The 22282-nt window shown below is 42.5% G+C and overlaps 2 protein-coding genes across 2 annotated transcripts in view; both read left to right on the top strand.

The window, feature by feature from the left end:
- The window catches only part of syne3 (spectrin repeat containing, nuclear envelope family member 3), a 68381-nt gene extending 63440 nt beyond the window's left edge, over positions 1 to 4941 (top strand). Inside the window, exon 17 of the mRNA XM_061082419.1 lies at positions 2423 to 4941. Within this exon, the coding sequence (XP_060938402.1) occupies positions 2423 to 2605 (183 nt within the window). The 3' untranslated portion in view covers positions 2606 to 4941. The remainder of the gene's footprint in view (positions 1 to 2422) is intronic.
- A 12681-nt stretch (positions 4942 to 17622) lies between these two features.
- The window catches only part of dicer1 (dicer 1, ribonuclease type III), a 64490-nt gene continuing 59830 nt past the window's right edge, over positions 17623 to 22282 (top strand). Inside the window, exon 1 of the mRNA XM_061082128.1 lies at positions 17623 to 17776. The gene's annotated coding sequence lies outside the window, so the exon portion shown is untranslated. The remainder of the gene's footprint in view (positions 17777 to 22282) is intronic.

The following is a 22282-nucleotide window of genomic DNA, read 5'->3' as shown; positions in this document are numbered from 1 at the left end:
AAAGGGTATATTAAGTATTGAGATGAACTTTTGTTATTGACCAAATACTTATTTTCCCCCATAATTTGCAAATAAATTATTTAAAAATCAGACAATGTGATTTTCTGGATTTTTTATTCTCATTTTGTCTCTCATAGTTGAGGTATACCTATGATGAAAATTACAGGCCTCTCTCATCTTTTTAAGTGGGAGAACTTGCACAATAGGTGGCTGACTAAATACTTTTTTGCCCCACTGTATCTCTTCAACAGGCACGCCGTGGAACAGTGCCCATGACGCAGCCATCTCCTGAGTGAAATGAGCGCGCAGGCCTATGGGGGGTTGTAATCCCTTGCAATGATAGGCTATGGCAATTGCCTCCATGATCCAGCATGACAAACGCTGCTTCGTAAGAGGCTTCCCCAAGTGCGATGTAGCCCAAGACACAGACAGCTGCTCTGATTTCCTGAAGTCAGATGTCCGGTCCACATAAGTGCGCAATGCCCGCAACAGGCAGAGCACATTCAGCCGTCCCCGCTCCAGCGTGGAGAATGGAATCCACGCTGGAATGGAATGCCGACAGTGGAATGCCGACAGTTCAATAGGGCAAAATGCTAGTGCTGAGTAACAAACCTTAGGCACAAATGCGGGATTTGGTTTGAGAGAAACCTTAAAATCCCCCCTAAAAAACCGCATTCATGACCGATTCACTGATAGTGCATGAATGTCGCTTACACGCTTTGTAGATGTCAGCGCCAGTAAGTGAGCCGTTTTAAACGAGAGCATCTTAAGCTCTACCTGCTGCAGTGGTTCGAAAGGTGCGCCGGATAGCACTTCGATCACCAGAGTTAAATCCCGCGGTGGGGTTAAGCTCCTTGCCACCGGCCGCATCCGCCGAGCGCCCCTTCATGAACTGGCAAACAAGAGGATGCTGTCCAGTCGTTTTGCCCCCAAAGCCTATGTGACATGCTGAAATAGCAGCTAAGAACACTTTGACTGTGGAGAACGCCAGGCCCTTGTCCAAAAGTTCCTGTAGGAATGTCGAAATACCAGATGTAGGGCTCTGAAAAGCCTCCACACCTGCTTTTGCACACCAATCCTCAAACGCACACCCTTTGCCATCATATGCAATGCGTGTAGAAGGGGCCCTGGAGTCTGAATGCTTTTGATGACACTCTGTGGAAGTCCAGCTGTGGTCAGATTCAGCCTCTCACGGGCCAAGCCCATAGCACCATGCGCTCTGGATGAGGGTGAAAAATCTCTCTGTGCGCCTGTGACAGGAGATCCCTCCGTAGAGGCAGAGGCCACGGCTGAGCGCACAACAGCTGGTATATCTCCGCTAGCCAGTATTTTCCCAGCCAGCAGGGAGCTATAAGAATGAAAGCATGACTCCTCTTCCGCACTCTGGCTAGAGTAGGTGTGATCAGCTCTAACGGTGGAAAAGCGTACAGTAGAACCTGTGGCCACTCGTGCGCTATGGCACTCCCCCCATCCGGGCGTTCTGGCCGGTCAGGGAGTAAAACATCGGGCACTGTGTGTTTTCTTCTGATGTCCACTGCTTAAAACCATTAAGCAGTGGACCAGTGACAGCATTTCAGCATTACATGGATGCTTCGTATTCACTGAATGGCCGTCTTAGCCCCCACCAACAACATCAACGAGCAGGTGGACGCCGTTTCATCATACATCTCCTTCTGTGTGGACAGCATCATCCCCAGCAAAACGGTCACAATCTTCCCCAGCAATAAACCCTGGATTACCAAAGAGCTCAAGGACATCAGTGGAAGTACAAAAACAAATTCACACACAGTGGAACCTCCGCTTGGCAGGGCCTGAGAAGAGAAGGGCAACTTTTGATCCCAGGGTTTTTTAACTCCTAACACCCCCCAACACGTGCACTGAATTCAATTACTCTTTTTTGCAAGCCCCCCCCCACCAAGGACAGACAGTCACTTACCCCCATCCCTCCACACAGACTCTCAAGCTACTGAACAGCTCAACAGCTACCATACACTTATACTCATTTACCTGCTTCGATTGACTTATTTATTCATATATTACATATCTGCTTTATATATATTTATTCATAAACTAAAATAATTATTCATCTGCTGCGATTGTCCTTTACATATATCCTTCATATCAGTATTCACCTTAACAGCTCATTATCTGTTTATATATCTTTATCTGCTGCATATTTATTTTCATAGAGAACAGTATTTATTCATCTGCTGCAACCTTGTACTGTATATATACATATTATCTACTTTTCTGTGCATAACTTTACATCTGTATTACTTACCTCACTCCTGATTTCATAAACACACAGATGGGGATGAAAACAGTACCCTTCTTCTGGCTAGGTGGCAGCTTTCAGATGCTTAAATTTAGTGCAATTTTAGTGTGTATGTGTTTTAACCCTGTGTTGCTGCTGTTGTTGCAGAAGCCCGGGTTGTTGCAGCGGGTATGTCGGCTGGCTTTTATTCTTTGGATCCCTCTACTGGCACTGCTGCTCCTGTTGTTCCTCCTGCCCCTCATGGATGAAGGCAACAGCTGCTCGTTCTCCAACAACTTTGCCCGATCCTTCAACATCATGCTTCGCTATGACGGACCTCCACCCACATAACCATCTTACAGCCATGGCTTATGTAGAACATTTTAACTGTAATTCTTGAGGTTCCACATTCATGCATGACTATAACACCACAAATAACAAGACACAACCTTAATATTTCAGTTCAATATAAAGGCTGTGCCACTTCAAACCCTTTGTTCCTGTGATTTCACTCGTTTTAAATAGTGGTTTCACTATTTTCTTCTAAAGAACTAAAGATTAATATTTGTTATCTTTTATATTATTATATATTATCCTAATATTAGCAGAGATTTCATAACAGCTAATCTGCATCTATTTAAAGCAGACATACTCATTCAGGTTCATCATTTTATTTTAGGTCATTACTTATAAAGCCTTATATGTTCTAATGATCAGAAAATACATCGCTTTTCTTATTCTGTCCATTTCTGCAGCTCTTCATATTTTTTTGTGTAAGCTCCTGTCTCTTTGAGGCCCCCTCTTGATAAAGGCCAGGCTTATCTGATTGGCTACATTGGCTTTGTTGAGATAGGTAGGAAATGTAAACCCGGCCCTTGCTTTAGTTGCCTGTGTTAGGGGATGTGCCAGACTGACATTACATCACATGACAGTCAGTGATGTCATGTGACATCACAATACCCCAAGTATCGGTAGGACTAAAATGTAACATACAAGAGGAAAGTGAAAATCGATATAATCTTTATATCTATTCATGTTTCAGTAAGACTAAAGTAATTTATATTAGTTATTTCTTTGAAGCTCTTTTTAACTGTACAACCACCTCATGAAAGCTGATACTTTTCTATCCTGGGATGCTATTTTGGTTTGAGCATGGTGATAGATCATTTTCACAGCCTAATCCACCATTGAAAATATTTACAAAGCAATCTACCTTTGCCCCTTGTTGACCAGTGTGCTGTTTATGCCAATGCCTGAGCAATAATATTTTGTGCAAATCCACATACCTATAGCTTGTATTAAATCTTATATTCCATCTTTCTCCACACCTGGCACACTCCTAAAAGCATACTTCTATCACCTCCACACACCATCACAAAGACAGTTAGTTTCCCTTTTTGGGTTGTTTATCTATATTACTGATATGGTAATATAGATTTGACATTCATAGACAGATACTTAATTCATTCCCATGGGGACATTTAGATATCCAGTAGCTCACAAAGAAGTCAAAGACATCCAAATAAGACAAATATCTGATTGATAAAATAAATAGATAAATGATAAATAGAAGAGGTGCAATGATAAAAGTCCCTAAAACAGTCTTTGAAGTGTTTGTATAAATCTCATTTAGCGACAAATTACGAGTATCTTGACACAGCAATAGAGCCTTTGTGCATTGTGCAACTTCACAATTGTTACAGTATGTGTGTAAGTACTTGTTAAATTCTGCTTCAGTTTAGACATAATTGTAAATCTCACATAAATAAACAAGACCCCACTGCCTAGATATTGCTATGAAATAATATAATGTAGATTCAACTTGGTTACAAAACTGTTGGTGCCATTGTTTCAAAAATCTAAGTTTGAGAACTAAAACTTTACCTGCAGGAGTTGTACTTGTGTGTGCATGTGTACATAAGCATTTCACCTCACATCTAAGAGGTTTCCTTAGAAGCTTCTTCAGAAGCGTCTTGAATGAAAGGTGAAACATCTTCAAGAAACAAAAGCAAGATCAGTTGCTTATGCACACTTGTAACTTATGAGGATACCATGACATGGATGACTAACTTTCAAATTATAATATGCTATATGCAGCACCTTTAAAGTTAACAAACTTACCACTAATTGAAAAGCGGTATACATTTATCATGGCCTCAGATTTTTATGTATGCCTAAGTCACTTGTACTCTGTGCCATAATCATATGTCGTTATTCAGTATATAGCTTAATAAACCACTTGTGTACTATATAGCATTTATATAGCCATGCTAAATATAAAGCTTAGTTCTGTCATGCATGTGAATGTAGCATTACATGCGAAATCAAGTGTCCCTTTAAAGAAGACTATGCAATGCCTGGACAAAATTATATCTTATGCCACAAAAAAAATGACATGAATATCATGAGCCCACTGGTCAGTGTGTGTGACAATCAAATAGAATAAAAGCAAAATTAGAATGTCCCATTTGTTGGAGTACAAATGTTATGCAAAGATGACCTATATGCCAGTGCCTGCTGTCAGTTTAAGCTATTGCTTATGAAGAAGAATGTCAAGTTAAAGCTTTATTGAAGAAAAAGATGATCTTTTATGAAAGGTTTGAAATAGGATAAATAACTGTTTGAAAGAACTTGTATTTAAACAATGTTATTTGTTCTGATTAAATAAATCTATTTACCTATTCTGAGCTGTGTATTTTTGTATGGTTTGAATGTATTGTGTTTCAAGAATATGAAAATTTCACTATTGTTGTATCAGCTAATGGTTCTGACCTGTAGTCGTTTGTATTTTTCAAATAATTTAAATCAGTAGAATTTCAAAAAACAAACAATAAGCAAATGAAATCAGAATTTGTTGCGACTACCCTTTGTCTTTAAAAACAGCGGCAGTTAACATAAGTGCACCCACACAGTTTTTCATGGTACTTTTTTTTTTTCGGTGAAAGGTAAACTGAACAGATCAGATCAGTTTTCAACTGGTGAGCGTGCGCGTTTTTCTCTATCACAGGAGGATGCGCATGTTTATGGCACTGTAAATATATTATATTTAATTTCAGCAAAAGTTTTGTAAAATTGTACATGTTTAGAGTGAATATCTTCTGCAAAATCATGCAGAGGTGGCCCAAAAACTAAAGCACTCCACAGCAAAAAGTTTTAGTAGGGATCGCCAGTAAACCGAGAGAACAACAAAAATGGCAGACATTGGACTAGCGTTTTACCAAGATTATGAACAAAAAAATAAGAAGAATCTTGACAAAACATCAGGTCTAAATTTTTTTTGTCTCAGCGTTGCAAAGATCCCAGTGCCTGCCCCGTCAAGTTCACCCACACACTTTTCTCTGTGGTGAAGATGAACAAAAACCCACATAGAAGTCGTCTCACTGATAAACACCTTACACCTTGTTACCCAAATAACAAGCCGTGGGTAACAAGCGACCTGAAGGTCCTTCTCAACGAGAAGAAGAGGTCCTTTAGATCACGGGACAGAGCAGAACTCAAGCGGGTACAAAGGGAGCTCAAGCGCAGCATCAGGGAGAGCAAGGACACCTTCAGAAGAAATCTGGAGCACAAACTTGAGGACAACAACACCAGGGACGTCTGGAGTGGGATGAAGGAGATCACCGGCTTCCAGAGGAGAGGTGGGGGAGCAGCTGGGAATGAACAACGTGCGAACGAGCTGAACACTTTCTTCAATAGGTTCAACTCAATCCCCCCACCCCCAGCGGACCCTCCACTGCCTCCTCTGCTTCTCCGAGCAACAACCCCCCACCTCCCCCCATCACCCCCTGCCCCCCACCCCCCCTGGCTTTCACCACAGACCTTTTCACACCTCCCACCCCCAGGACATCCTCACATCACCCACAGCCCACCACCACCTCCTGCGACACACACCTCTCTGCACCACCCTCATCACCTCCACCCTCAACCCCACCACTGACACCCCCCACCCCCCAGTCTGGACTCCACATCACAGCCAGCCAGGTGAGGAGAGAGCTGGAGAGGCTCAAGCAGAGGAAAGCATCAGCCCTCGTGTGCTGAAGGCATGTTCCAGCCAGCTATGTGGAGTTCTCCAGCACCTCTTAAACCCGATCCTACACCTTCAGAAAGTGCCAGTGCTCTGGAAAACATCCTGCCTGTTCCCAGTGCCCAAAAAAGGACGTCCTGCTGCACTGGAGGACTACAGGCCGGTGGCACTGACCTCTCACATCATGAAGGTCATAGAAAGACTGGTCCTGGCACACCTCAGACCGCTGGCGTGCCCATCACAAGACCCCCTGCAGTTTGCAATGGCGGAGCCAGGGGGTGGCCACCCCCCGTAGAATCTCGGCCACCCCATTGGCCACCCCAAGCACCACATCAGAGCGGTCAAAAGTTTTGACGGCTGTGGAAAAATTCGGAACCTTTCTCGCACCGCTAGTACACTGTCGGACCCTTTAGCCTCGCGCAGCGCGCACACATCCTGTATTTGAATTAAACGGCTCAAGCATGGCCTGAGAATGCCTGTTACCACCTGACGCTTCGACCGGCACCTGCGGCTAAGTGAAGAAACCCAAAACAGAAAGGTATGATATCATAATGGATGTTGTTTTTGTCTTCTAATAACTGTGACTATCCCACCCATGACTATCTATTTTGCGAAGTTTAGAAGCAAGCTAGATCGGAGGAGAACATAGTAAACTGTTAAAATTGCTATATGCTATGCTGTATTTGATAACTACGTTGCGAGATTGTGTACAGTGTTTTAATATAATCTCTCTCTTGTCTGTTTTGGGCGGCTGTGGCTGAGGGGTAGAGTGGTCGTCCTCCAACCTGAAGGTCGGCGGTTCGATTCCCAGTCTGAACCATCTGCATGCCGAAGTGTCCTTGGGCAAGATGCTGAACCCTGAACGGCCCACCATAGAATAACTAAGTGCTGCAAGTAGATGCACTGTATGAATGTGTGTATGAATGGGTGAATGTGAAACTGTACTGTAAAGCGCTTTGAGTGGTCATCATCAGACTAGAAAAGCGCTATATAAATACAAATCCATTTACCATCCATTGTCTCTACACACATTTGTTTTTGCAACTTCGGATCGACTTTCGATCTAGTTATTTGCTGTTAACTGCTATTGTTGCCAGAACGTGTTATGATTGTGTCAGGTATATACAGTATGCATTTTGGATAGGTGTCATTAAAGAGGGAAAAATAATGAAGAGGAAGAAGGCAGACATAGCGGCCTTCTTCAGGGCAAGTGGAAAGAAGACAGCTAAGGCAAAGAATGAGGATGAGATGGAGAAAAAACAGGCAGAGAGCGAGGATGAGGAGCCCCCAGAGAGCTGCAACTTAAATGGACCTCCAGGTATACAGTATAGAGACTCACATATAGTACAGCTTGGTATGAGGTTATCTTATTTACAATTGGCTTAAAGTGTGTCTATTCATATACAGGTCAGGTTGAAAGTGCATTGTAAAACATATCATCATATATCATTAAAGTATGGCATATTTGTATTTGCTTCCCAGAGACACTTTCACTAATATTATACTTTAGCTTATAGTGTGTTTGTTAAACACTATATAGCATGCATTATAAAACCTTTAGGAAAATTACCTGTACACCTTATTGTAATTATTTTAGATGTTTCTGAAAGATTGATTGAGAGCAGGACAGAAGAGTCCTCCCTGAGGAGTGGCCCCAGTGGATCCCCAGGTAAATTGTCAATCTTACATTGTATGTTGTACTCTTCTGCTAACTTTTCCATCGATATTGTCCACAAGTTTATATTGAATATGTTTAATGCTGTAGAAAATGAATTTTAATCTTTTGTATCTGTGAAATTGGATAGTGGATCATTACACCTTGTGGAAAATACTTTAAACACCTATTAATGTTTTTAATATATATATTTAGATTCCCACAGAGAAGATTCAGACAGCGAGAGAGAGGAGCCTCCAACAACGAGTGGCGGCCCAAGTGGACCTCCAGGTATACTCACTCTTTCACACATACTGGACACTTTAATTCCACTTCAGTTTTGCCCAATCTGATACAGTGGCCTGATAATTCATAAACAGGTATGAGTCATACCACTCACCTCAACTGGAGTAGAGTTGGATGAATGGCCTCAATTCTATAACGTTTTTAAGAAGATTATAGTGTTCAGATAATCCATTAGATGTAACATGGGATAGTACACTCCAATGTATGAGTTTATCTTGATTATTAATCTCTGCTGTAATTTAATAATTGAATATGCCTTTTTTTCCATTTTTAAACAGACATTTCCAAATCAAGAACTGATAGTCCAGTCCAGCCACGTCTGAAACTCTATCCGAGGACACTCCAGGGCGACAGGCGCAGACACTTTCAGGCATCGTGGTACTCTATCCACACATGGCTTGAATATTCACTGTCACAAGACTCAGCATACTGTTATGCATGCAGGCATTTTGGCCTCCCACACACAGAGTCAGTGTTTACGTCAGCCTTGGGTTTTAAAAACTGGAAAAAGGCAACATTCAGAGATGGAGGGTTTTGTGGACATGCAAAGGGAGAGGGTCACACAAATGCAATGATTGCTTGGAAAGAATATGAGAGAGCAGATAATGCTGATGCCTTGTTAATGAGTACTTTAAGTAAAGAACATCATAAGCAGATAGAGGAAAATCGTGCCTACATAAAAAGTTTAGCAGAAGTCCTACTGTTAACTGCAACCCAGAATATTTCACAGAGGGGACACAAGGAGACAGTAGATGCAGACAACAGGGGAAACTTCTTGGCTATATTGGACATGATTGCTAAACATGACCCAGTTGTTAAAAAGAAAATGACAGGACCTCGCAATGCAAAATACACGAGCCACCAAATTCAAAATGAAATTTTGGATGCATTAGCTGAAATGGTACGCGCTTCCATCATATACGAAGTCAAGGAGAGTGAAGTCTTTTCCCTTATGGCAGATGAAACTAAAGACCTTAAAAAAAAGGAGCAGATCTCTTTAGTGTTAAGATATTATTATGCAGGAGCCGTAAAAGAGAGCTTTTTGCACTTTGAATCTGCAGACCGCCTAGATGCTGCAGGCCTGACGCATAAAATAATACAGGTACTTGAGAGATGTGGCTTGGAATACAAAAGTAACCTGATCGGGCAATCATATGATGGGGCTTCTGTCATGAGTGGCAAGCACTCAGGCGTTCAGGCTCGTATTAAAGAGGTGGCAAAACAGGCCTTTTATGTACATTGTAATGCCCATTGTCTTAATCTTGTTCTTGTGGACACAGTTAAGGCAGTACCACAAGCTGAATGTTTTTTCGCATTGTTGCAGAGACTCTATGTATTTGTGTCTGGCTCGTACATTCACAACAAGTGGCTGAACATACAGAAAGAAATGTATCCTGGAGCACCCAGAGAACTTCAGCGATTGAGTGAAACAAGGTGGGCTTGCCGGCATATAGCTTGCCACACTGTTCTTGATAGACTACCTGCCATCATGCGTCTCCTTGTAGAAGTGGCTTCAGAAAACAGTGGCGATAGAAGCATTGATGCACGAGGCCTGCTCGCTCAATTTGACCTGCAGTTCATTGGACTTTTGATCGTTAAAAAACAACCATTGCTTCCAGGTTTTTTTCTTTCTTTTTGGAATTACTTAACTGATAGATAAAGTCAAAGGCTGCCTTCCGTTTATTTTAATATTGGTCCTAAACGACAGCCTCCAGTTCACATTGTGTTTTGGCTGCTCATAATATCTCCTTTTGACAACTGTCTGGTCCATTTAAGTTGCATATTTGAGATTATGCCCTCTTTCTGATAGATCACTTTGATCAAATCTCTCTATACCATTACAGTCATGCCATTACATGTCATTTTGCAGTCGCTTTTGTCCAAAGCGACTTATAATTAGTACACTCAACATCTATGAGGGGCCATTTTTTTTTTAGGGGTCCAGTATCTTGCCAAGGAAACTTCGGCATGCAGATGGGAAAGAGTGAGGATTGAACCGCCAACCTTCTTGTTGAAGAACGACCACTCTACCCCCTAGGCCATGGGGGGCCAAACAACGGACAAGTTGTATCTAAGGATAACCTGTTTTCTATTACAGCTGAATGCTGAATGAATAATAATAATTATAGCCCTATATTGTAGGATGACTATATTTTTCATGGTGGTAGGTAACGGGAGGATCACAGAAACTGATCCTGATCTTTTATGGTTAAATAATTGGATCTGGAATTCTCACCTGGTTTGGGGAAATATTACTTTTTCACTTCACTCACCCAAATGTGTTCATTATTTGTGTTTGTGGTTGTTTTTTCTTTGTGAAAGTGTTTTATAGACCACTGCTTTTCAAAATGGAGGTCCGACCCCCAGTGGGGGCACCAGGGGGCCGCGGAAACTATAATGGAAAAGGGTTTACAATGTGACAATAAATATTTTTATCATTAAATATTAAATTAAATATGTTTTTTAGATGTTATTAATCACTGCATATAAAAATCTATGTATCGATGGATGCCAATCTTTTTTTTTCTAATGCCAGTCTTTTAATTAAGAAAAACCACACTGCGCTGAAGCCAATTAGAATCCAGAAGCCGCTGCATCAGAAAGTTGCTGTGTGCCTCAAAAATAGCTAGCTACCTCCTGCTAAATGCAAAAATGTGTCGGGGAGCACTTTCTGCCCTGGGTGAAATTATCATATAATGATACGTGTTGTGTTGTGAAGGTGGGGGGAGGGCTGAGCAGACCTCTACCAGTCAAAAGAGGGATCAGGCAGGGATGCCCCATCTCAGGCCAGCCCTACAGTGTGACCTCTCCTGTGTAGGCTCAGGAATTGGCTGAAAGGCCTGCGTCTGCCTGAGCTGGCTCACAGCCCCCCTATAATAGTATCAGCTTATGCTGACAACGTAAACATCCTTGTCCAGGGTCAGGGGGACGTACAAGAATTAGAGGGCAGTCTGGCATTATATGAGAAGGCTACGACAGCGAAGAGAGTGAGGCCTGTGCGATTGGTCAGTGGGACGCAGGGAGAATACCCCGTCTCCCTGGGAACCTGACATGGGGAATAAGAGGGTTAAAAGTCCTCGGATTGTATCTAGGCAGTGAAGATATAGAGAGGCAGAATTAGGAGGGAGTGCTTGGGAAGGTGCAGGCAAAGTTGCCTAAATGGAAATGGTTGCTACCCCAGCTGTCCTACAGGGGAAGAACTCTGATAGTCACTAACCTGGTTGCAGCATCCCTCTGGCACAGACTCCAGGTGCTTACTCCTCCACCGGGACTCATGAAACAACTGCAGAGGCTGCTGGTGGACTTCTTTTGGTCTGGTCATTACTGGGTGCGTGCGTCCGTTATGTACCTCCCTGTGGCAGAGGGGGGCCATGGACTAACAGACATCATCTCCAGGACTGCTGCTTTTAGACTGCAGGCAGCTCAGTGGCTGCTGTACGGCTCCACACTGTGCTGGTTGGCTGTGGCACGCCTGCTGCTCTGGAGAGCCGGGGGCCTCGAATATGACAAGCAGCTGTTCCTGTTGAACTTTCCTCAGCACAAACTGACTGGAATCACTCATTTTTATACCTCCGTGATAGATCCCTGGAGGCTGGACTGATCCACTGCGCTGTCTGAGGGGTTTGGTGGCAGCTTGGCTGAGGATAGAACATGCTTATTTCACATTCTACGATGGTGCCGCGTATGGCTGCCACGGTGTTGCGCTCTCTTGTGCTTTTCATGTTTTTGTTTATTTGTACGGTCTTCAGCACCTCCTCTACGATTACTTTTTCCAGAGAAGAACTCATGAATGTCCGACATTTCATTCCCCAAACCCTTTAACCGGACTTTACAGACCCAGACACTTTTTTGGAGATTTTGGTCGGAGGAGCAGCAGCCCTCTGTGGAGCTTGGAGGAGACGCAGGCGAGGGAAGTGCGCTGGAGCGCTTGTGAGACTGCAAGAGCGGGGGTTCCGAACTCCGCTCCCTGTGTTACATCTGGCCAATGTTCGCTCGCGGCCAAATAAAATGGAGGAACTGCTGCTCCTAAACAAGATAAACAGGGATTTATCAGGATCTTCTGCCCTGTGCTCCACTGAAACCTGGTTTGGTAAGTCCATCCCTGATAGCATCCTTCATCTGCCGGGCTTCCAACTCCACCGTGCGGACCGCGTTACGGAATTAACGGGGAAAACGAGGGCAGGAGGAATCTGCTTTTATATCAACGAAAGTTGGTGTACAGATGCCACATCATTGAATTGATCACTCAGTCTGATGGTCTATTTCCTCACCAGGGAATTAAATACAAAATTCCCAGCACAGACCCATCTGAAGGGCATCACACGCCCCCTCCTGGACCCCCTGCAATTTGCCTACCGGGCAATCAGGTCAGTGGATGATGCAGTCAACATGGGGCTGCCCTACATCCTGCAACACCTCGACTCCCCAGGCACCTATGCAAGGATGCTGTTTGTGGACTTCAGCTCGGCGTTCAACACCATCATCCCAGAAGTCCTCCTCACCAAACTCACCCAGCTCACTGTGCCTGCCTCCACCTGTCAGTGGATCACAAACTTCCTGATAGACAGGAAGCAGCAGGTGAGGCTGGGTGAAATAACATCCAGCACCCGGTCAGTCAGCACTGGTGCACCTCAGGGATGCGTGCTCTCCCCACTGCTCTTCGCTCTCTACACAAACGACTGCACCTCAGGAGACCCATCTGTTAAAATCCTAAAATTTGCAAACAACACATCAGTCATCAGCCTCATCAGGGATAATGATGAGTCTGCATATAGGCGGGAAGTTGAACAGCTAGTCCTGTGTCATCAAGAAGGCCCAGCAGAGGTCGTACTTCCTGCGCCAGCTTAGGAAGCTCAACCTGCCTCAGGAGCTGCTGATCCTGTTTAACACTGCAGTCATCGAGTCTGTTCTCTGCACATCCATAACTGTCTGGTTTGGATCGCCCACCGAATTGGATAAAAATAGACTCAAACGGACAGTCAGGTCTGCAGGAAAGATCATCGGTGCCAACCTGCCCACCATCCAAGAACTGTACACCTCCAGAGTCAGGAAACGGGCAGGAAAGATCACTGCAGACCCCTCACACCCTGGACACAAGCTGTTCCATCTCCTCCCCTGGGAGGCGCTACAGATCTCTGTTTACCAAAACCTCCAGACTCCAAAACAGTTTCTTCCCCCTCGCCGTCTCACTTCTGAACAGCCAACCCACTGTGGCACTGTGCAATAACCCGGAATCTTTATAAATACCACTGTAAAATTACTCCCGGAATTATATTTTATTATAATTATATTTAATTATATTTATTTACTTCAACCCTACTGTATCATACTGTTTAATATTTATCCCTGCACTTCTTTTCTTTCTTTTTCCTAGACCATCGTACTGTTTGTATTGTTTTGTTTTTGTGATGTGTATTCTGTGCAAGCACACTGAGAGCCACTTCACCATGTCAAATTCCTTGTTTGTGTAAACTTACTTGGCCAATAAAACCTGATTCTGAGACTGATTCTGACGGACAATTTGGAGGGTTTCAGGGCTGTGTGGGGTGTTGGACAGGTCCTGTGCTCACTGGGGGACAACCAGTTTCTGGTTTTAAAATTTTAGGGTTGGTGTATGATGTGTGAGTTTATTAAATGTTTTGTCCTTTCTAATTGAATAACTAAGAGGTATTTTGTCATAAATAAAGTTATTCAAAAGTCAAAGTCTTCTTCTTCTTCTTCTTCTTCTTCTTCTTCTTCTTCTTCTTCTTCTTCTTCTTCTTCTTCTTCTTCTTCTTCTTCTTCTTCTCCTTCTTCCCTGCTCAGCCCGACTGGGAATAAGCCGAACAAAGAAGTTGAAAAATATTGATGTAGCTTATGTCTCTGGCTACTTTTATACTGTTCCATGCAAAACGCTCCCTCTGTCACGACTCAGGCCGTTGCTCTGGTGTTTCCCCTGCTCTCTGTGTCCCCTCTCCTATCTTCCTCCTTCCCTATGTGAGTGTGTGTGTATTAGTTTATCCCAAAGATGAGAAGAGATTGGTCTAATTAAAGTATTTATTAAGAAACAATGAAAAGTTGAACCACATAGCTATGGACAATTATCACAGCCTAGGCTAAATCAGTTAGCAATAGGTAGTCAATAATGGCCCCAAACAGAAGGGATTTGATATAATTATAACAGTAGATTGAATGTGATTGGTTATAAAATATTGAAGGGGCGTCACCGCAAATCACTGTGGTTCGGCCCTTGAAGATGCACAGGCGTGGTCCCACGCCTCTTTGTCACCTGACAAAGGAGCCGTTTTCCTATTACTCTGATAGTTGCAAGACAACTCTATCCTGACAGTCTGATGTTGTCTCATAACCTAGCCTTGAGTAGAAAATGTCATGTTCCTCTACCCTCGGCTCCACCAAATGAACCATAACAAACTCCCTCGGCTCTCTAATCAAGACAGGTGTGAGACTGACCATAGTTGTGACGCACATACATTCTAATACCAAGATTAAACACTAGGAAGGAAAAAGTTATTATTAAATAATTTGTGTGAAGGCATAATATCTAGCTAAAACTACTCATACTTCCCCCCCTCCTTTATTGCAAATAGTTAGTCAGACCCACACATCAGCTTAAATATTCAATTCTAACAGATGCAAAGGCATTACACCAACTTCAACTTGAAGAGTAGACACAAATGTTGATTTGAAAGCACCACAGCAGAGTTTCAACGCTTGAGCTTGCACAACCTCCAACTTCTTTTACAATGTTTTAGCTGCTGAACCATAAGCGAAACAACCATAGTCTAGCACAGATCTGACAAGCACTACATACATTTTTAATTGACCATTCTGACCCTGTTAGACATCTCATCACATTTAAAACTTTTTAGGTTGTCTATATGTTCATTCCATGTGAGCCGAGCGTCACACCAAACTCAAAAACTTGAAGACTTTCACTTTTGTTATCTGTCCATACATACATAGATGGGGATATTTCATCATGTAGGGGCAATAATTGGGGAAATTTAAACTCCAGGTGAACAGCGGGGAAATCAAAAGGATGGGATGCATTTCAAATCATTCATATATTATATAATATATCACTTATATCGTTTAATATCGATTTTAAATGTGTTTTCTGGCCCAATTTGCTTGCGGCTTCCTGGCACTTCCCAGTGCTTCGCTGCCGGTGTGAACAGCCCAATCGATTAACATGGGACACGGAAAGGAGGCGGACAGCTTTTCGTGGTGCTTCGTAGCGCTTCTGCTTCCGGTGTGTCCCCAGGGCTAGAGGATGATGGTGTGACGTTACTGCATTGGTTAACATTGCATGTATCACGTCATGATAAATCCGTCTCTTGTGGCGCCTATAACAGGAGCCGCCCCTGGTTGAACCATGGTCTCTGAGCAGCAGCTTGACATCCCTGGTCATCCATGGTTTGTTGTTCGAATAACATCTGATCTGTTTGTTGACAGTGACGTTATCAATACAGTTCTGTATGTAAACCAGGGCACTGGATGTGTAGTCTGCTACATCCTGTTATGCAAATAGATCCCAGTGAGTGCGCTCAAACAGTCTTGGAGTTGGATGGAAGCATCCTCGGGCCAAATCTTTATGTTTCTCACACTAGGCATAGTTTTCCTAATGAGAGGCCTATATGCCAGGGTGAGAAAAAGGGAAAGGTGGTCAGACTGGCCTAAGTGAGGATGGGTGGAGACTTTGTGTCCTTCCAAAAATTCCTCAACAATAAGTATTTGAGCTCAGGCAGTGGTAAGGAGGACAATAAGTCAAGCAAAAATCTATTTTTGGAAAGCCTTTAGTGACTCATTAGGGAACAAACCCCCAGTAGAAGAGGTATGGGGAATTATCAGAAAATTGGGAAGGGTTGAAGAGGATTGAAGTTATCCCGTTCTATCAAATGGAGTACAGCAGCTGGATTGGAACTAATAAAGAAAAGCTGAGCTAAAGAACGTTTGTAAAAGTACACAGTTCTAATATTTCGGAGGATGGAACGAGGGGCAGTGACTAAATTCAATATGAGTACGGAAAGTAAGGAAAATACTCAAGATTAATTGAACGTCCTATTCACTATGAAATAATTAAAAATGGCACTGGTTAAAGGTTGTATGACTTGCAAAAAGGAAGGATAAAGAAATGCTATGTGATGATAAAAAACGTGAAGAAAGGCTTAGCAAATTATTATTACCATACAATATTAATAGTGTAGGAGGAAGGTAGAATACCTGTGAGTTGGAAGGAGGCAGTCATTGTCCCCATAAGGAAGTCAGGGAAAGACACAAGCAATCCAGTAAGCTTTAGACCAATTACATTAACATTGCACATACGTAAACTGATGGAGTGAATGGTAAATCAAAGACTGATGTACATTTGTAGAGAAACAGGATAAAATTGCAGGTTGTCAAGCTGGATTGAGGAAAGGAAGAGATACTGTACTTCAGTAGCCTATAGATGAGGTAAGGCAAACCCAAATAAATAAAGATGAAGTGGATGTGTGGGTGAACAAATAGGGCTTTAATTTTTCAGTTGAAAAGACTGAAGTAATGTTCTTCACAAGGAAAAGGATTAGAGGAAATAATTCAAAGCTTAATTGGAATAATTTAGAGATTCAGGCTAAACTATGGGATGGTTGTATGATGGATCCTCAGCAAAAACTGTGTGTGCACATGTGGAACGGGAGGGGCGCTCTGGCTCTGCAGATCAATGGTTCTCCCTGAGTGGGTTGAACAAGCTAATCCCAACAGAGTTCTGGTCTGCAGTGACTCAGCATTAGCCCTGCACAGTCTTAAGATAGGTACATCCAATAATCACAAAGACCTACTCAGTGAAATTAAGGAAATACATGCACGATTAGTTAAACAAGGCACTATGGTCACATTCATCTGGATTCCTGCGCACATGGGCATTATGGGTAAAGAGAGAGTGGACAAATTATCCAATCATTGGCGTTAAAAAAAGAAAACAAAGATATCTCAATTTAACTTTTAAAATCAGAGGGAAAAGGTATTGCATGGAAGAAAATCAATAATGAGTGGCAGCAGCACTGGGATCAAGAGACAATAGGGAGACATCTGCTTTCCATACAAAACAGAGTGGGTAATGAGACATTGAAACGTCTGCATGATGGTGGAGTGTGGCGAGAGACGACAAGGCAGGATCATCTGGGAAACTCTCTTCGGAGAACAGGACTGATGACAGTATTATGACAAGAAAAACCGGACAATGTAGAAGCTTAATTACACCAGAGGATGGCAGTAATGCAACAACTAGGATGCAAGCTGCCGTTAAACCCCCAAGAAGAAGAAGCCAGGGGAATGGGATTCTCGCTCTCTAAACGAGACTAGCGTGTCATTAGTACCGCGGATAGCTATGTATTATACGTTATATTCCTAGCGTAGCAGGGCCTAAGTAAAAGGACGTGGTACCACCGTGAGAGGAAACCCACCAAGTCGGATAAGTAAGGGTGGATGGCAGTGAGGATATCAAACGAATGATTTCAAGCCCTTTAGTCAAGACGATCAATCTACGAACATACACCAGGTGAGATTAAGTACATAATTGTATGATTCGTATTTCTCAAATACTATTTTTAATGTGTCGGCCTTGTTAGCTATTAGCTAGCTAGCTGATGGTGCATGGCGGCTATAGTTGTTGCTTAGATGTTGTGTTGCATTACACGCTGTACATTTTGGATAAGGCCACGTTTCAATTTAAATCTACAAATCACACAGTCAGAAACAGCCCAGCGTAATCGGAAATACGTTTCTTTGGTCAATAAGATAGCTAGGCCAAGATCTGGCTTATGGCAGGCGCGATCTCTTTGACTTCATATTCTCTAGCCATTTTAGGTAAAGGTTCCATGTTGAACACTGCAAGAGGGGTTCCAGATCACCTCTTTGCCTGCTTTGTAACGCAAGAGGTCAATTGGACTGTCGGTGGCATTGCTTACTTCGTTTGTTCATCAAGTCTGTATTTACTATTAGCACTAGTGAAGCCAATAAGCTAATTTAACATGAACTTTGTTATTGGCAAACATTACGAATCACAATTTATCAATTTAATCAGGCCAAGAACCTTGACATGCTTCATTGCTCCTAGTGTTAAGATGTTTAATCAGATTTGTTAAGATCGGGCGTATTAATTCGTCTAACTGTTAAACAGTTTGTGTTAAATTAACTTTAATAGTTGTTGAAAAACTTGCTTATATTAGTCATTGGGGTGTCTGCAACTGAGTGGTCAAGTGTTGGTTAGCTGAAGGCGTTACGTTTTTGTATAAGGTTAATTAAAATAAAAAGTAACGTGTGACTGGCAGGCGGTGGTTTGGGTCTACATTAGTTTTAATCAAAGATAAGTTGACTCACTTCAAATATGTCTCAGCGCTAAACTGAGTTTCCACTGTTATGGCAAATTTAAAATAAAAACAAAATAAACTTACATGGAAGGTTAAACTAATATAACAGAAAGAATATATGTGGAGGAAGCCTTATAAATGAAAATTGTGTGTATTCGGCAAATGGGCGATTGGAATTTTAATTGTAGGCCTATTTACTTATGATGATGATCAATATGCCTGCTGATCAATGTGACTCTGGACTTGACAGATTTGATAATGAAGAAATCAGGAGCTCAAGAAATTGTGAGGATTTACATCAGTTCTGCATTGTGTCATAAGAATTAAAAAGCTGCTCTGTTTTTTGAATTTTTGTGGATCTGCTAGCTGCACATGCAATGTTACTTCAAATGTTGTTGCCACAATGAATTGTTGGATGTAATTTTTTCCTTTCCTTTTGCCAAGGATGGTCCAGTGTTTCCGATGCTAAAGATAATAAGATTTGAAACACTAAAGCTTGGTTGCGTATCATTTAAAGTATTTCAACAGTCTTATTATGGCGGTCACTGAAAGACATTCTGGTTATTTCCCTTCGTTAGGAACCTTCCTACCCAAAATGGATTATTTGAAAACACTGTATTTGGCAGTCAGAGATGACAGGCTGCATTGTATGATTATTTTGATAATTAATCTGTTGATTATTTTTCTGATTAATCAGATAAAAAGACAAAAGCTACATTTGACCCTTTCAGACAGAGAGAGACACACACACACACACACACACACCAGTGTTTCCCCTACCATTCTATTAGGGGGGCGCTGCGCCCCCCCAACGGCACCTCCCGCCCCCCCTGGAAGGTCAAGTTAATTATTTATTTTATTTTTTATTTTTTAATATGGCGCCAGATCTCTACACAAATCATTTTAAGGTTACATTTCCTATAAAACAGGTCTATAGCTTGCATTTCTGTCTCGACATGGTCGCGCGGTTAGATCTCTCCTCTGCTCTCTGTAGCGCGCACGGCGGAGTTCCATCCAAATGCGCGCACGTGTCTCCCAGCGCGCAACCTCCCACCAGCGGACAGAGAACATCCATCTGAAAACATGTCGCATGAACCACCTGAGAAGAAGTTACAAATATCCGCGTTTTTTAAACGCTCCCAGGTGGATGATGGTAACAGCCACTCTCGGAGGAGCTCTCCTGCTCTGGCTCCGAGTACAGAAAAGAGCCCACGTGTTGCACGCCCTGCCCCAGACTAGAATCTGCTGTCACCACCGGATGACAGGTTCTGACCCAGCTTGGCTGTCAGAGGGGAAATACTCCCCCTGGTTGTACAAGACTGATCTTGCGCAATTCTCCAGCGCGCAGGCGCCTGGCTGTTCTCACGGGACGCGCATTCCTCAGCGCCGGTCAGCCCGCGATTCTGCTTTCTCCGCTTGTTGTATTTAACCGTGAACGCACCTCGCCTCGCAACCTCAGCCTGAACCATTATTAACCCCGCTGCGTCACTTCCTTCTATCACTGTTTAATCTATTTTCATCAGACCATTGTTCAAAACCGGCAAATCTGACGTGAAAAGATTTTTTATTATAGACGGAAGTTTCAAAACGGTAACTTAACACAAACGAGGGTTATGGCGAAGTGCTCTATTCTATCAAGTCCTGTTTGATTGCTGTGGTAAAAGGGATGTCTGGTGGTAGAGAAGTCGTTATGGGAAGATTGCTAGTAGGATCTCGACTTTAGTCTTCTTTCACTTTATGCGCATGCTCCATGACGTCTTTACAGCGATTTCAACCACTCCGCTGCAGCGTTTCCGTGTTTTCGTGACAGGGCTTCGTGTAGACGTGATAAACATAAGTACCGGAATCAAAAATGTTTCCAGATTCTGCAGTAATGTATGTATTTATTGGTCAGTAAATACATACATTACATACATACATATATACATGTATGCATAAATAAATAGATAGCCAGATAGATAGATAAATTAAAGTTCATAGAGAATGAATAGGCGATTATTTCAGTTTTCTTTTTGGTTTTAGGAATGTTCTGTTGAATACGTAGACAGCATAAACAGGCAGTTGTGAGAGGAAACCAGACCCGGCCATTTATAGAGTCTCCCTGCCAGTCCTACAGAAGGGACAAACTGGACAGACACATGATGTACAGTTCAAAATCATTAAAAGAAACACTTTAACATCATGATTCCTTTAAGTTTTTGTGTCTGTGTCTCCCCGCGGCGCTCTGCCCCCCCCCCCCCCCCCCCCCAAAGCTGCAAACCTAGGGGAAACACTGCACACACACACACACACACACACACACACACATGAATTAGGCTCGGGACGAATGTGGTCACTAGAAGTTTCAACAGTAGAATTTAGTCAGGAGGCGGCGCAAGATTTGACAGAGCCTCGTCCCGTTTTCAAATTCTCTTTTCTCTCGATTCTCTTCTCCTGAAAATTATTTCCTCATGGAAAAACCTGTCAATAATCTGAATGTCTTTAATTTATAATCTAAGACAGCAGGTCTCCATCTGATTGGCCAAATAATTTGACATGAAGAGCGTGTATGCATGGCACATGAAACACCATAATCGGAGTTCAAGCAGTCTTTTATGATACGTATATCACGTGTGTTGATATTGCGATAATGACAAATATTCAATATATTGTGCAGGGATGGACAATACAAGGGTCCATATGAACGGTGACAGTTGTAGAGGGCTGAATTCAATTCTGCTCATATTAATTTTGATAAGCTTCTACTCTAAGAGTAAATGTTATGGCAAAGTAATTAACACCAACATTATATCACTATTTAATCAACATTTACGAGAACAATTGTGAACAAAACATGCATGTTTTTGCAGTATTTCAAGGATCAGCATTAAATTAACTTTATACAAAGTGCTATTAATATTAGCCCGTAGTCTAATCACCCCATTTGCTGTTTTTCTCTTCTTTTTTCTTGTTCAGTGAGAGAAACCTAGTCTTTGTTGAGCATGAACAAGTGCTCTGAAGTCAGGTTGAATGTCTGAGGTGGATATGCAACGGATAGCTGACATCATCGTCAGTGATAGAGGATCTGTATCTGTTAAACTTAATCACAGAAAATGTTTGTTCACATATGGAGGTAGATTCCAAAGAGAACCAACATCTTCTGAGCATGCCTCCTCAAGTATGGAAAGTTCTCCTCTTTGAGAGAAGAATAAAACTCAGTGATAATGACTTAAAGTGCTCTGCCAGTAGTGTATCAGACTGCAGATCAATGAGTTTGAGCTGAACATCACTAGGTGCATCCTCCACACTGCACAAGAAATCATGGGCATTTCACTTACAACTGTTTTGAAGTCTTGAAATCTTCTTAAACTCACCATGCAGTCCCCCTATATGGATGAGGACCTGCAGAGGTGATCAACTGATGGTGTGGCTTCTATCAGTGTTGGCATGTGGTTGATAATATTGGTTGAAAGAAACTGGTACTTTCTCAAGAAAGCCTTCACCAGCCTGTAGATTTCGTGTGCGAATAGGCCCTTGCCTTGCAGTTAGCTATTTAGCGCATTCATTAGTGCAGCAACATCAACACCAAATGCAAGATCTGCCATCCAGTCTGCATCTGAGAGATCTTGGATGTATTTGCCCTTGTCACCATGTTCATAAAGTTAACTAATTCAGTTACAACATCAGTTACAATTTTTTAGCACTGACCTACACAA

Source organism: Limanda limanda, chromosome 12, assembly GCF_963576545.1.
Source record: "Limanda limanda chromosome 12, fLimLim1.1, whole genome shotgun sequence".
NCBI lineage: Eukaryota > Metazoa > Chordata > Actinopteri > Pleuronectiformes > Pleuronectidae > Limanda > Limanda limanda.
Note: the sequence above shows the minus strand (reverse complement) of the source record. Positions and strands in the feature narration are given on the sequence as shown.